At 42.6% G+C, this 14,664-nt stretch overlaps 1 protein-coding gene across 2 annotated transcripts in view; it reads left to right on the top strand.

Moving 5' to 3' along the window:
- Positions 1 to 3,637: 3,637 nt before the first annotated feature.
- Positions 3,638 to 14,664, top strand: part of AEBP2 (AE binding protein 2) — a 51,939-nt gene continuing 40,912 nt past the window's right edge. The window contains exon 1 of one of the 2 annotated variants that reach the window (XM_055711743.1): positions 3,638 to 4,429. In XM_055711743.1, the coding sequence (XP_055567718.1) occupies positions 3,807 to 4,429 (623 nt within the window). In that variant the 5' untranslated portion in view covers positions 3,638 to 3,806. The remainder of the gene's footprint in view (positions 4,430 to 14,664) is intronic. The other variant, XM_055711744.1, reaches the window with a different exon arrangement.

The following is a 14,664-nucleotide window of genomic DNA, read 5'->3' as shown; positions in this document are numbered from 1 at the left end:
AAACCCAAACCAAACCCCGAAACAGCAAAATTGTTGTGACTCAAGAAGAAACTACTTCTTTAGAGTGTGCTCATTATTGATGCTGCAGTCAATGTGAACGTCCTGCACCCTGGTGTTCCTCAGGTAAGAGAATAACATCTTAATTTCTTCCCCCTGCTCTGCTGTGTCTCCAACATGGTTTGTTCTCACACTGCTGAAGAATGGTTCTGCTTGGATTCTTTGCTTGTCAACAAACTTCTCCTAGTTTATCTACTTACATTTCTTTTTCACTCTGTACTTTGTTGAGAATGTCTTCCAAGTACCAGAGATTAGTATGCCTCAACACAAATATCTCAGCTTTAAAACATCATCCCTGTTGTAACATGATAGTACCAAGCTAGACTGAGCATTCCAGAAGCCCTTTGTGTGAACAAGAGAGTAACCTCCACCCTCAAAGCCTAAGTGGATGTGTAAGTTCTTTTTGCCAAAGGATTTCCTAACAGCCTGTCTCCTGCTTTGAGCTTTCATCAGACCATTCAAATACAAGTGATTTAGATGCCTTTGCAAGTTCTAGAGTCACCTGTTCTCAGATAGATCTCCTTTTTCAAAAGGCTTGAAAAGTCAAAAAAAAATTGGAGAAAAAGGAGATTTACCTTTGGCAAGCTGGGTATTTTTGTACAAAGCTCAGTAACAAGTGACTCAACTAATCATTGCTGCTTGCACTTGGTGAGTCTTTCACTATATTACAGCACTCAAGGACCAAGCCTGGATGCAGAATTTTGTGGTTTCAGAAAACTGAGAGCAGGACACCAAGATGTTATCACGGAGTATTTCTTTGATGACTGCCTGCTGCAGTAGTGACCCCTTTGGTACTGATCTCTTGCTTAAATGCTAAGTGATTTGCATTAGGCAGGTTCACACCGGCTTTCCTATTCATTCGTGTCCTGAGGTTTCCTTCCCTGACCCTCTTTGAATACACAAATTACCAAATGAGCTGGCGTCTCTACCGTTCTACTAGGAAAGTGGGAGGTCTGAATGGCCCTGCTTGCTTTCAGTACACAAACAGCGGGAGCCTTGCCTGCGCACAGGACCTCGAGAAACCCAGAGACTGGAGATAAAAAAAAAAAAAAAAAAAGTACATTGGTGGGCTTGTGAACACACAGTGGAGTGGATTTGGACAATTTACATTAGGGTACATGGAGGTTTTTGAGATAAACTTTTCAGCTTTTCCCCCTTTTCCCTTAAATTCCTAGGTCAGGAGAAAGATGTCTTTTTACCCAAGTCCTTTATACATTGTTGGTTTCTCATGAGTTGACCCCTCTCTGAATCTGTCCCTTGCTAAAGCAGAGAATTCCATAAGGATATAAATGGGTAGAAGAGACAGGAATTACTTCAGCTACTGCCATCTATTTTTTGAAACCTCACACTTCTTCTTCGGTAAGACTAGTGGCAGCAACACCCACCCGGGAGTGCCACACCTTGCTGAGTGAAGAATGAAGTACAAGGCACATTGTTACCAGGAGAGAAGGGGGAAGGCAGAAGAGGATGTAGAAGCTCAGGGTTTGGTGACTCTTGTGGTGGTTACTAGACGAGCAATACATATATTATACAGCTTAAACAGCATTACAGCTGTCCTTGTCTTTTTTCTTCTCTCTCTTTTTTTTTTTTTTTTTTTTAAGCATTCTTGCGATTTCCACTTTATAGCTGAGGCTGTTTTCTAGATATCTGGGGAACTATCATCACTTTTTTGATGTTGTTGGTTTCCAAGGTTCGCTTATACTCCTCTGCAGGTTCCCAGTGTTATTGGTTTGTTTTCAAAGCTTAATCCGATGTCATGTCCCTTTGCTCCAATGTTGTGTTGCTGTTTCAGCACTGTGGCATTCTGTTTTGATGCTGCTGTACCACGGGTTGCTGGTGTTGCTGCTAACAACTGCATTTGTTTATGGGCTGGGAGCCATCTCCAGCTATGCCTATGCAGGTTTTAGAAGCACCCTTTCCAGATTTTAATCCTACGTGGTTAACTTCTGGAATCTAGGATCTCTGTGGCTATGCCAGATATACCTGCTGTAACTTGAATTGGAGATGTTCTTCCTATTGTGCAGAAAGCACAGTGTTTTTCTGGACTGAGTTGTGGTTCAGTGTTTTGTAGTTTGATTCTAAACTAAACTGCTATTGCTTCACTTTTTTTTTTTTAAATGTGGCAAGCTCTGTAAGAGTTGGGTAAAGACTGACAGATGTATACATGACATATAAAATACATGTGCAATAGCATTTTATTCTTTCAGTTACTCTCTTCATCCCTGCAGTAATTTGTCAAACTACCTGATTTCATCTCTGTGTTCAGATTCTACCCGCCCTCCTGTTCTATGGCAAATCCCCTTCCTATAAACTTTTGCTAATCACTTCCACACAACAATTTATCAAATGCTTTCTTGATGTCCATGTAGAACAAGATTCTTGTCAAAAAGCCTGTAACATTAGGCTGGCATGATTTACTTTTTGTAAACTTTATCCCATTTTACATTAATATTAAAATGACTTTAATTTTCAAAATTTCCCCTGAAGTCTTGTATGTGATTGACATTCTCTTCAGCTGTCTCTCACCTTTCCCCCTATACATATACATAGCAGTGGGGTTTTTTTCAGACTGGACAATTCCCAACTCGATTTACTAAGCCCACGCCTCCAGAACCAAATTTAGCCTCATGAGGAAAAAGAACCCGAACAATTTCCCCACTTTTAGTACGTTAAACGCTTTGGTTTTACTTTCATTTAAATGCCGTAATCTATACTTTGCATTCCCCTTTAGTCACACTGCTTTTCCCTGGTAGCCAACACGCCTCTTTATGGCAAATGGAGGCTTAAGGCCACATTTAGTTTATTCTCTTTGCGCTCTCCCTCCTCACTGCGTAGTGCCACGGCTTTTTCGTTCCTTTTCCTGAGTATCGCTGAGAACCTTTTTCTGTCCCCTTTGTGTCTCCGCTGAAATTGTCTTTTGACAGTTCTCACTGGGTAATGTCACATCGTGCCCTGCACCCTGTAAGGTCTCTTTGCTGAGGTGCCTCGCTTCTCCCTTTCTCCTAAGTTCTATATTCCGTTTCCCCCGTTTTAGTTATTACGAGTCCAGCCAGCTGGGGAGTTCCTACCGACTCGTCGTCGTCGTCGTCCCCCCCTTTTCCTCTCAGGGATACAAATGTCGCTAAGCCTTCCCCAGCGGTGACTCCCGGGCTCTGGCCCCCTCCGGCCCCAGGCTACCCCGCTCCTGACTGAACCCGCCGGGAGGCGCCTGAGGGGCGGCGGGACGCTCGCGCCACCGGGCTTTCTGCCGGGCGGGGCGGGGCGCGGCAGGGGCTGCGACCCCAGCCGGGAGAGCCTCCCTCGCCGTTCCCGGCTCCTCCTCGGGGCTCCCCGCCGCACACGCTTCCCCGGGCGCGGCGAGTGACGATGGCGCGATTCAAGCGAGGCGTTAGGCGCGAGCCAGGGGCCCCGCCGCCCAACCGCCGCCCCGCCCCGCTCGACCGTTAACGCCCCTCCCGCGCACCGCCCCCCTCGGCACCCCGCGCCGGCGGCCGCCCCTCCGCCCTTCCCACATTTTTGTCCTCGGGCGCGTTCCGTAGCGCGTGCGGCGGCGGACCGGGCCCCTCCTCTCTGCGGCTCGCGCCGCCGCGCGATTGTGCGGGTGAGAAGGGCAAGGGGAGGGAGCGCGCGCGGCGGGGGGGGGGGGCGCGGCCGCGCGCACGGGCCGCGCGCACGCCCCCGCCGTTGCCGCCGCCGCGCGCGCCCGGCCCCGCTCGGCTCCGCTCCGCTCGCAGCGACTCGCAGGCGCCATGGCGGCCGCTCGCAGCGACATGGCGGAGCCGGAGGGGCTGCTTCCCGGCGAGGCGGCGGCCGCCGAGGAGGAGGAGGCTGGGGCTGGATCCTCGTCGTCGCCTTCGTCCTCGTCGGCGGCGGCCGCGGCGGAGACGGAGTCGCTGCTGCTGCTGAACGGCGAGGCGGAGAGCATGTCGGAGCCGAGCCCGGAGAGCGCCAGCCAGGCCGGGGACGGGGAGGACGAGGACGAGGAGGAGGAGGAAGAGGAGGAGGAGGAGGAGGAGGGCGGCGAGGAGGAGGAGAGCAGCCTGGTAGGGAGCAGCAGCACAAGCAGCGGCTGCTGCAGCGACGAGACCCGCTCGCTGAGCCCCGGCGGCAGCAGCGAGGCCGACGCCAAGGAGGAGTCCAAGGGCCCCCGGGGCAGCCAGGAGGACGGGCTGGGCCGCGGCGGCGGCGGCGGCGGCGGGGGGAGCAGCTCCAGCAGCGTGTCCAGCGGTGGCGACGAGGGCTACGGCACCGGCGGCGGCGGCGGCAGCAGCAGCGGCAGCAGCAGCTGCAGCGCCACGTCGGGGGGCCGGCGGGGCAGCCTGGAGATGTCCTCGGACGGGGAGCCCCTCAGCCGCATGGACTCGGAGGACAGGTCAGTACGTGTCTCGTCCCCCCACCGGCGGCCGCCGCCTGGGCCCTTCCCCGGGGAGCAGGGGGGGTCCCTCGGGCCCGGGGCCGGCGGGCGCCATGTCCGGTCGCCTCCCCGCCTCGCAGCGCCGGGGGGCTCGCCAGCCTGCCCGCCCCGCCGCAGCGGCGAAGGGGCCCCAGTTCCCGTGGCGCCCACCGCCCCTCGCCGCCCTCCCGGCCGCGGGGGCTGTCAGGGCGGCGGCGGGGGTCAGCCACAGGTTTCTCTGGCCAACTTGTGCCGGGCGGGTCGGGGGGCGGCCTGTGGCGGCGCGGCGAGCCCTCCGCCCCCGCCTCGGCTCCGGCGGGCCGCCTCCGACAGCCTGGCCGCTGCTTTTTTTTTTTTTTTTTTGGGGGGGGGGCGCGCCCCCCCTGGCCCGGCACCGGGCTGCGGGGGGGCTGCTGGGGCCTCAGCCATCACCGTTAGGTGCTTTGCGCAGAGCCCCGGAGCGGCCCCCGCTGCGATCTGAGCGCGGGGCGCTGCCCGTTCAGGTGGCGGTACTTGGTTGCCGCTTTCCTCAGAACCTGCAGATTTTTTTTTCAGATGGTGCTTTTGGGCTTCTTTAGGGTTGTGTCTTGCGCTAACGCACAGGCAGGGTGTACCAAAGCTTCGCGATGGGAAATCATCGGTGGATGCGATTTTACCTGCGCCCGCACAAGGGTCTTTGCACTAGAGGCAGAAACCTGGGCGGTAACCTCTTAAAACGTAAGGGGCAAACCCCCCTCCTCTAGTTTACTAAAATAAAAACGAGAGTGACCTTTCCGTATTAGTTGTGCACAGGTAATAAGCATGCACAGTATTAAGCAAGGCTCAGTCATTTGAGGCTCAAAGTCATCTTTGGATGAGTTCTGTAATAGTAAATGGAATAATTATTTTGTAGACTTCTGTATGTTAAGTGTACACTTATTTTAGCTTGATTCTTGTGGAAAAGCACAACCAGATTTTCACCCATGGTTGAATTCTACCTTTCATGGCAGGTTTAGCATACTGAGTCAAGCATTTCAAAGAACATGGCTCATATAGTAGTTTTCTTGGATGTTGTGTGCAACGGTTTAATTGACAAACTGAAAATAGGATGAAAAATGGATGTAAGAGCTGTCTTGAAATGCTGTAGGTGCCTTGTACTAATTAATCCTTTCAAATAGTTTAAGAAAGTTGTGTTATTTTCTTACTCCAGTTTAGCATAAAAAAGTATCAGACTTCCCTGTTAGAATTAGTTAAGCAGCAATGGTGATTTTGTTTGTATGTTAAATTAGCTTCATTGTTAAGTGTGAAGAATTACGTGGGTTTGATCCAGAAATGTACTTTGAATATATTAGGTTAAGTTCTGTGTAGCTATACAAATGCCCATATTTAAGAAGTAGAGCATCACTACGTCTACAGCCTCAAGTGTTAAAAACAAACAACAAAATCCTTGTGAGTCAGTTCCCCCAAATCATGTAATTGGCCTAAAAGTCTTAAGATGAGAGAAAACATTCTTTGGCTGCCCTCTGACTTTTGAGACTACTCATAGGAGTCACATTTTCTTTCTTCCAAACTTATGCAAGATGGAAATGGGGAATGGGTGTTGGAGTTTTGTTTTTTCAAAAGCTGAGATTTTACGTGAAGTCTTGTAAGATGGGAGTAGGCTTCTGTTAAAACAACAGGTACATAATGGAGTTTTAAAATAATAGTTTATTGTTTTTCATATATATATATAAAAAAAAATCTAATCCTCATCTTATCTGAGTGTGTGTCAGTTTGTGGGTTGAGGAAGTAACAGAAATAATCTGCAGGGGTTTTTGGAAGTGCAGAGTTGTTTTGCCCTGCCTGTGTGCTCCAGAGCTAGTGTGCCACTTTCTTTCCCTGTCATTGTTCTCATGGTTCTCTTGCTGTACTCTCACACAGTTAAATCTCTGTGTGTACTCATCATTGTGCGTTTTTAATACCATTGATACAGACTCAGTTGCAGAAGAGGGACTCTCTGCATTTAGTGGTTTAAATAAGGGCTGTATCTTGTTTTCGAGCTTAGCAAAGTTTTCAGCTGCCAGGCTGAAAACTTAGGGTGCTGAGAGGGAATTTTGTGCTGTAATTTCAAAGCTGAGTTGGGTAGGAGAAGAGCAGTGCTACCAAGAGTGCCATTTGTTACTCCTGGTGGTTGAGAATTTAATTTTGTGTGCACTCCCTGCACAGCAGCATGGTAGAATGCTTTATTTTTGCTACATGCGGTCTAGCAAGTCACTTGCTTGACCTAGTGATGTGAACGGTTGCTGCTGCTTGGAAGCCAGCCACAACATAATCTTGCGCCTTTAAGATGATCAGACAGACAAGCAGAGTGTTTCAAAAGTAGGGGATGTCCTGAAGAGCTAAATAGTATGTGAGGTGGGATGGTGAAATACCAGGGAAGAGGTGGGAACAGTTTAGACTTCTAGGCAGAAGTACAGGTTTATGATAATAGATTAAAATCCTTACAGATTTAATCATTCATTGATTTGATCACCTCTGTGTTAAAATGTAAGTTCTGTAACTATTAGAGAATTTAAATTCTATCTATTAAGTGGTGTTTTGTATGAAATTGTGCAGTATTTCATGACCTTTGCTGACTACTTGTGTCTCTGAAGTCCGAAGGAACTTGGTGTCTGGTCTGAAAAGTGTGTTGTAGAGTAAGATTACCTGGGGAGGGAAGACAGAAAAGGAAGGAGAGAGACTGAAGTAACATGCTTGAATTTACAGTCCCTGTGTTAAGCAAGAGGAAGCTGGTAGAAGGGTATACTTCGTAAAGATGCTTCTGCTGTAGGCAGGTTTGGTAACATTCAGACCATGCCCCTAGGCTTGGAATTTCTTTTCTTGTTTCCTCTTTAGAAAATTTGAATAAATAAGAGGGTGTGGTGAGAAGGCCTGAGTTCTGTGAGTAATCAAATTCCTGTTTCCATGTATATGATCTTTATCATTCTCTACAATTATCAATGTGTTATCTCTTGATTTTTTGTTTAGTCATACCAAATATAAACTACAAATAAACTAGCTGAACGGGAAAATCTTGCATATGATCAAAATATAACTACTGTTCAGCAGCTTCTATTACTAACAATTTGAATATATTTGCTAATGGAATAAATAATTTGGGGCATTACAGCAGGAAATCTGTAAGTATCAGTAACAACACAAGAAACAAATACAACGTTGAATATCAATGCCCTGAAACTTAGGGTGTATTTTAACCAGCTATTTCCACATACTTGGACAGGCTTTGCACTTCGTTAAAACATATCTTCCCCACCCATCATGCCCCCCCAAGAAAACCCCAGAAAGCAAGAAGCAAACCCCAAACTGATACCTAGGATAACCAGGTGGCGTTTACAGTTCAGGGGTAATATCTATGACTAGTAGGTGTCTTGTTGATCTGTAATCATTCCAGACTTTCCTAGGAATTGTGCTAAGTTCCCACTATTGTGCTGAAGTTTTTCTGCAACCTTACAGCAAGCTTAGATCAGCTGGTGCAATAATAATAGGCTGCATTCAAGGCTAGTTATCCTCCAGATTTATAGTTAGAACAAAGACTATTATCAGCATGTGAATGCTGGCAGTTTTCATGTGCCTTTCCCTAACTTCAGACATGTGCTGAAAGGATGGCTGTGTTTCCCCAGAGTTCTCTGGAGCAGCTAGTCTTATTACAATGCGGAGAAACATTTGATATGACTTTAAAAGAAAAAATAATAGTTCAGGTAACTATAAAAAGAGTAATTGAGTTCAGCATTGAGCCACAGGTACTGAAACTAGACCTAAGCAGGTGCATGGATTGGGGTGTAAATCAGCCGATCGGAATACAGTGAAGATGCATCTGCAACTTGCTGATTTGTTACTGCTGAACTACAATATTTACTTACAAACACTTAGTAAACAATTATTTCCGTAATCTAACACTGGAAAGTTTGTTATGGAAGTACATTTAAATCTGAAATAGTTGCATTATCAGACTTTGTTTGACTTTAGAACAGTGGTAGATAATTGCAATTGTAGTAAGATATTTAGAAGAAATATAAGAAGTAAAGCTGTATGAAGGGCTTTTTTGTTCACCCTTGTGAATTTGCCTTGTGTCTTTGTACTCTCATCTAGAAGTTACCCCTGGTCTTTGGTTCTTACATCATCTTTGCCCTTCTTTTTAGCAGTTCATCCTTTGCTACCTCCTCTTACCCACTAGGCAAGAAGCACTGAAAAAATACGTTTTAGCTGGAGATATCAGCTGGTTTGCTGACTGTTACAGAAGTGCTGATTGACTAGCTGGTATGCCAAATGTAACAGGTTGTCATTGGACCTATGTAGTAATCTTTCCCTCAGGCACTGCACTCATTAATGTCCATCTTTTTCACAGAGTGGGCAATTTTCATGTAATTTGTAGGGATTGCTTTTTGCCTTCCCCCCCCCCTAGCCTTTTCACATTTACTGTTACTCACCAACAGAATCAGTTATTAGGAGAGACTGACTCAAGGAATACTCAATAATCCTAATAATACTCAAGGAAAATTTTAGCTATCTTAACCATCTTAGACTTGTAGAATACCTCTAGAAATGTTACTATTCTGGCTATTATTCTGTTTCTGTGTAATAGGTGAGCAGTACTGAAAATGGAAGTTTCAGAAATTTTCAATAATAAACCTTTTTGTGCTTCAGACTGTCAGGTTTGTTCATTTTATTGAGTGGAATGAGGCAGTGTGAAACTAATAGTTTGAAAGATAAGAGGCTTAGATGTGAAAAATCCAGGATCTAGGCTGAGAGTTTTTTTAATGTTGTTTAAAATGAAAGCCTTCTCAATTTTTAATAGGTGTGCTGATTTTAAAATACTAGTTATTTAAAAGTTTAAATATAGTCTTTATCTAGTTTTTAAACTCTTAAAAATGAAAAATTTTCAAGGCTGACTAGGCAATGATGTGAATATGAGTGATGTTTATGAAGGAAGTCAGAATAGTAAATTTGAAATATAATCAGGAAGGCATACGGTACTAATAGGTATACTTGATGTATCCATGTGACCAGATTAAGAAGTGCTTCAGTCCTCTCTTTGCTGCATAGTCTCACTTGTTCCTATCCAGGAAATGAAGAATCATTCATTAGCACTAACGGCAAGGTGGTTAAGCCTTTTTTTTTTTTTTTTTTGAGTGTGTGTAATATTGACGTGTCAAATTGGGCTATATAGAAGATCACCTGAGTTTCCAAAACTCTGTGGGTTTGACTGCATTTATTGTTACTTGCTTTCAAAGTGCAAAATAAACCCCTTGTTTCTGTAATGGTTATGTCCAGGCCTTTCTGGCACTGAAGAAAATAGCTTCTCATGGGAAGACAAAACAGGACAGATATTTTATACTGCGAGTATCTTTATTGCTAAAGCTGTTGGTTGTTATAATTGAGTGGTTAACATGAGGTCTTTTTGTGAACTAGATGAAAGAGTCTGGTATAATGAGCTGTTACAGTTATTGTAGTAAGATGTAAATATACTTCATAGAATTTGAGAAAAACATTATCTTATTCAGTTTGAGATAAATGGTATTGCTTTTATGTTGGATTTGTACCTCCACGCAGGTCTATGTACGTTTTGTTTTAAGTTTGTGGTTCATTAAGTCTGTTAACTTCTGAATATGAGGTTTGATTGGTGGGTTGTTTCAAGGAATTTCCTAGGCAGTAGTGGAAAGACCTGTCTTGGTATTTTATTTCATTCCCTCCCTGCCCTTGTCCATTTCTCTTTAAGTTAAACCAAGTGTTATGTATAGCTTGAACATCCATTTGACAGAGATGTGATGTCGTGCATTTCTGAGGCTGGTCACAGATAAAACTGTTCAGTTTTTCCACTGCTGCAGTGGAAATGTACTATAACCACTCTTACTCAAATCTGCACATCTTTCCAATAGCTTTGATATAGTTACATATTTTTTGAAAATATCTGGATATCACTGTCCAGTTAGAGAATAACAGGGGAATGAGCAGTATGCAGCGCTAGCGTGGAAGACAGCAGTATGAAAGTACACCTAGAACCCACGGTGTTGAGGTAGTTGTAGAATAACCTGTTACTGGGTAGGAAAGTAGAGGCATGGCTTAGAAGGGGCGAGATGGAGCATTTGAGATGAGAATAGAGGTTTTGGGCAAAAGGGAGATGTGATATACAGAAAACTTTAGGTATGATGGGGAATGAGATAGGTCTGATATCCTGAAGAAGAACAAAAGCTTAACCCAAAGGAAGTGAAAAATTACTTTCTGCCATAAAGGAGCCAAGCAATTGCAGGGAATCCTTGAAGCAGGTGGGAGTCTAATGTCTAGTTAACTCCTTCATGTGAACAGTGAGTTTTATCCACTCTCCCATTTGCTATTCAAAAAACAGTGTCATGACTTGCAGAAAAAGTGGTAGTTTTGATAGATTCTTTGAGGTAGAGATTTCTTTGTTTTGCTATCTGTCTAGCTGGTTCCTTTTTATAGCTTTATATGAATTCTGTCCACAGTTGTTCATACTTAGAATTTGAACATGTTCAAATAAATTTGCTTTAGAAAATGAAATATAAATATTCCATGTTATGCTTGCTATTTATCATTGGTTTTGTGATGTGCCAAGATAGTGTTTACAATTCTCAGATTGCGATTTTGCAAAACTAAAAAAACCAACAAATGATTCCAAGGAAACATTTGAAGCCTCTCACTCAAGATACTGGTGTACTTTTTTTTCCTTTCATTGTGGTAAAATGCACAGGGGAAAAAAAAAAAGACTGGGGATTTCTTTTCTCATATCTAATTCTCTTCTCTATGCTAGAATTTAAAATCTTAATATATTTTGATAAACTTCAGTTGCAAATGTTTAATGGATACTTTCTTTAATAGAGGGTTGCGTAAGGTCTATCCAAAGATACGTGATAGTGATAGAAAAGCAAAAAGTTTATGATCTTCAAAGTCCTGTTACGGTGATGCACTGTAGAAGAGTGCTGTAATTCAATTAGCTTGTGTAGTGTCAGAGGGAGTAAAATGAACCTAAGTTGTTTGAGGTGGGAGACTTGGAAAAGACAAGATTGTTGAAACATATAGTGGTAGTATCATTTAATAAATATACTTTACCTAAATAAGCATATAGCATAAAGAATCTCCACTTATTGTTGATCTCAGTGGTGTTCCATGTATCTTGTACAGATGACTAATTCCCATGTAAAATTGCAGTAAAGTCCTTATTTTGATAATTATATTTTATTGTGCTGTAATCATAACTTAGATTCCAAACACAAAAAATCTTAAAGGTGCAAAGAAAGTATTTTCATTGTATACAGAGTAAACAGAGAAACATAAACATTTTTTTTTTCCATTTGTAAATGAAAAAGTACTTTTGACATGTATTTAAGTAGACTTCCTTAGGCTAAGTTGCATGCCAAGTTGTAGATTAGACAATTCAGTCCCCAGCAGAACAGGAATCAGACCTTAATTTATGACGTTTCTGTTAGGAATTGACTCAATTAGTGAAGTTTTACTTTGCTGGTTTCTCTGCTTTTGATGCCTGCGTTAATACTTAGAAGTAGCAACTGTTCACTGAGGTATGAGTAGGCAAAGCTGCTACTTTATAGAATGCTATCCTATCTATGTATTTTTATTCTCTGTTAAGTTGAACCTGACGTAACGGTAACTGAAACTGGAGGGTTTTTTTTAGTACTCCTCTGGGAGTTTTGCATCTTTCTTTGGGGGTTTTGTCTTCTGCTTGTTTTGTGTTGTGGGTGTTGGGGAAGGTATCCTGAGGATGGGAGAATGGGATGGTAGTAGTTACAGCAGGTGAAACTTCCTTGACACCATGCCTGAAGGCTATTAACTGTACTGATTAGACAACTTTATATTGACTGGTTCTTGGGATGGCAAGCACAGCTCAAAAAAAAATTAATTCTCGTGGTTCTTTAACGACAAATGTGTTACTCCTGTGCTTCTCTTAGGCTGTGCTAGTAAACATACTATTTTATCAGTAAAGACTGAAAATTATGAACCACTTGTTGCTGTTCCCTAATTTTCCAAGTGGATTATCAACTTGAAGATAATGTGGTTCCCAGAAATGAGTCAGCTTCATTTCTATCTTCAAGGCAGAACCACTTACAGTTTCTTGATTTGTGTAATCCTTTTGCATATGTTGTCTTTGTGCTGTCATATCACAGGGCATGTATGTTTAACCTGCTCTACGCTCACTGCTTTTCTGGTATTTTGTCATTCCAAGTTTCTTTAGTGTTACCTGTTCCTCTGTATGCTACAAATCCGGTGATAACCTGGGTTTGTGTTATGTAAATATTATGAGCCCAAATATTCTAGGGCTGACAATTTAAATAATCAAAGTTAAGTGTTCCAGGAGAGTGGAAACAGCTCTAGAGAGGTGGTGATTCATAACACACTTTTTCAGTCTTGTTTTGTTTCCTGTGCATGTTTGTTATTTTAAGTTCCTTTGATTCCGCTATCTTGAAGAGCTTTACTATCTTCCCCTGGTTGTATATTATCAGTCTGAAGTGTTTGCAGTGTTGCTCCCTTTTCTAGGTATTTATACCTAAGCTAGACATAGCTTTACCCTATAATAAGCTGCTGCTTCAAAAAGAATTTCAAAACAAAATTGTAATGTTATCACTTGCCATGTTGTGTAAAATTCTCTCTCGACTGTTTTATCTTCTACTGTATTGATTTTTTAGTAGTCATAGAACTATATAGCTATTAAATACATTTTATGGACTTATTTTTAAGATGGATGTGTGAATACTTTTTGACTTTTGTTCACTTTGAGAAGTTTTTGTTAGAATAACTTAATCTGTGTAAAGCATAGATTTGATTTTAAAAAAAGATAAATGCTTAAGTGATTCAGGAGCATAAGAGCTTCCAAGTGAGTAGAATCATGCAATCCTGGAAATCACATCTTTTTCCTTTATCTAGAAGTTGCCTTAATGTTGCTTTTTCTTATTTAAAGGTATCAAGAACCTGAAGGTGCTTCTGGAAAATGCTATACCACCAAACACTACTATTTTCCTTTTTTCTCTCTCCTAACTTATTAGTATTGTATCTCTTACTTGCTAGATTGATTCTCCCTCACTTCCATGAAGTCACTTTGCTGATATGTGCAATTTTTACCTGTTCTGTTTTTCTGCCCTTGCTTCTGAAGAGCCATGGAGTCAGTTTTGTTGTCCAATATTGGGGGGTCTTTGTGGACAGGAGCAGATGTGAACAGAAGGGACTGCCTTTAAACCACAGTGGCAGGCTTTCACTTTATGTAGTTCTGGCTTATTGTTTTGATCCAGGTATTCTAATTTCTTGTTGCCATGAGAATTCTTTCTCTTTGGCAGCCATTTAGTGTTCTGCAATCTGTTTTTGTTCTGTTCTTGTTTTGATGGTGGTTTATCAGCATACTTTTTTCTTAGTGGTGGTAGGTTTTCCTGAGTTCAGAAACTGGTCATTATCAGTCATTAAACTATTTTGGATACTTTTTGTTTAAATTGTAGACTAATTGTTTTCTCAGGAAAATAGAAAAAAATCTACAACTTAGAAATACGGGTAGCTGAAGTTATTTTCTGTCTGCTTTGAAGGTTGTCTCTGCGTTACTTGCTTGTTAGATAAAAAGAAACTGTAGGAGCTCTAAAGCATTACGTCATTTCTATGCCACAATCAAACTACATCCATTAAAATAAGAGAAACTGTTTTGTTTGTGAAACGTAACTGTTTGATTTGGGGAATTAAATCAACAAATCATGGAAATTTAGTAGTAGGAGTATATCTGTTACCAATGTAGATGTATCATAAAATACCAAATCCACCAAAACCAGGGAGAGGAACAAAAAAAATCATGAAAATCTTAAACTTTTCCACTCAGTTGCTGGCTTATAGTGGTTGCTCATGCTTTGTGAACTCATTGTTTTTCTTAGGATCTGTTTTAATATCACTTTTAAATTGTCGTGATCATTTGGAGAGCATAAAGCAAATGTTAATTTTAATCTGCTTGGACACCTGTGTGTAGTTGCCTTGAGCACTGCATTTTATTGCATATTGGTACCCTGATACAGATGTTCTGATAGAAACTTCATAAAGGAGTTGGCATTAAAATTTGTTTAATATTCATTGAAGGTCAGCAAAAGTTAAATCTTAGTAGAAAAGCATATGAATGAATTATACCTCTGCTTTCACTTAGGAGCCAACGTAGCAATTTCTGTTGTTAATCAGTTGTAGTGAGTTCAGTTGCGTCATTG

The sequence above is a fragment of the Falco cherrug genome, chromosome 5 (genome assembly GCF_023634085.1).
Source record: "Falco cherrug isolate bFalChe1 chromosome 5, bFalChe1.pri, whole genome shotgun sequence".
NCBI lineage: Eukaryota > Metazoa > Chordata > Aves > Falconiformes > Falconidae > Falco > Falco cherrug.
Note: the sequence above shows the minus strand (reverse complement) of the source record. Positions and strands in the feature narration are given on the sequence as shown.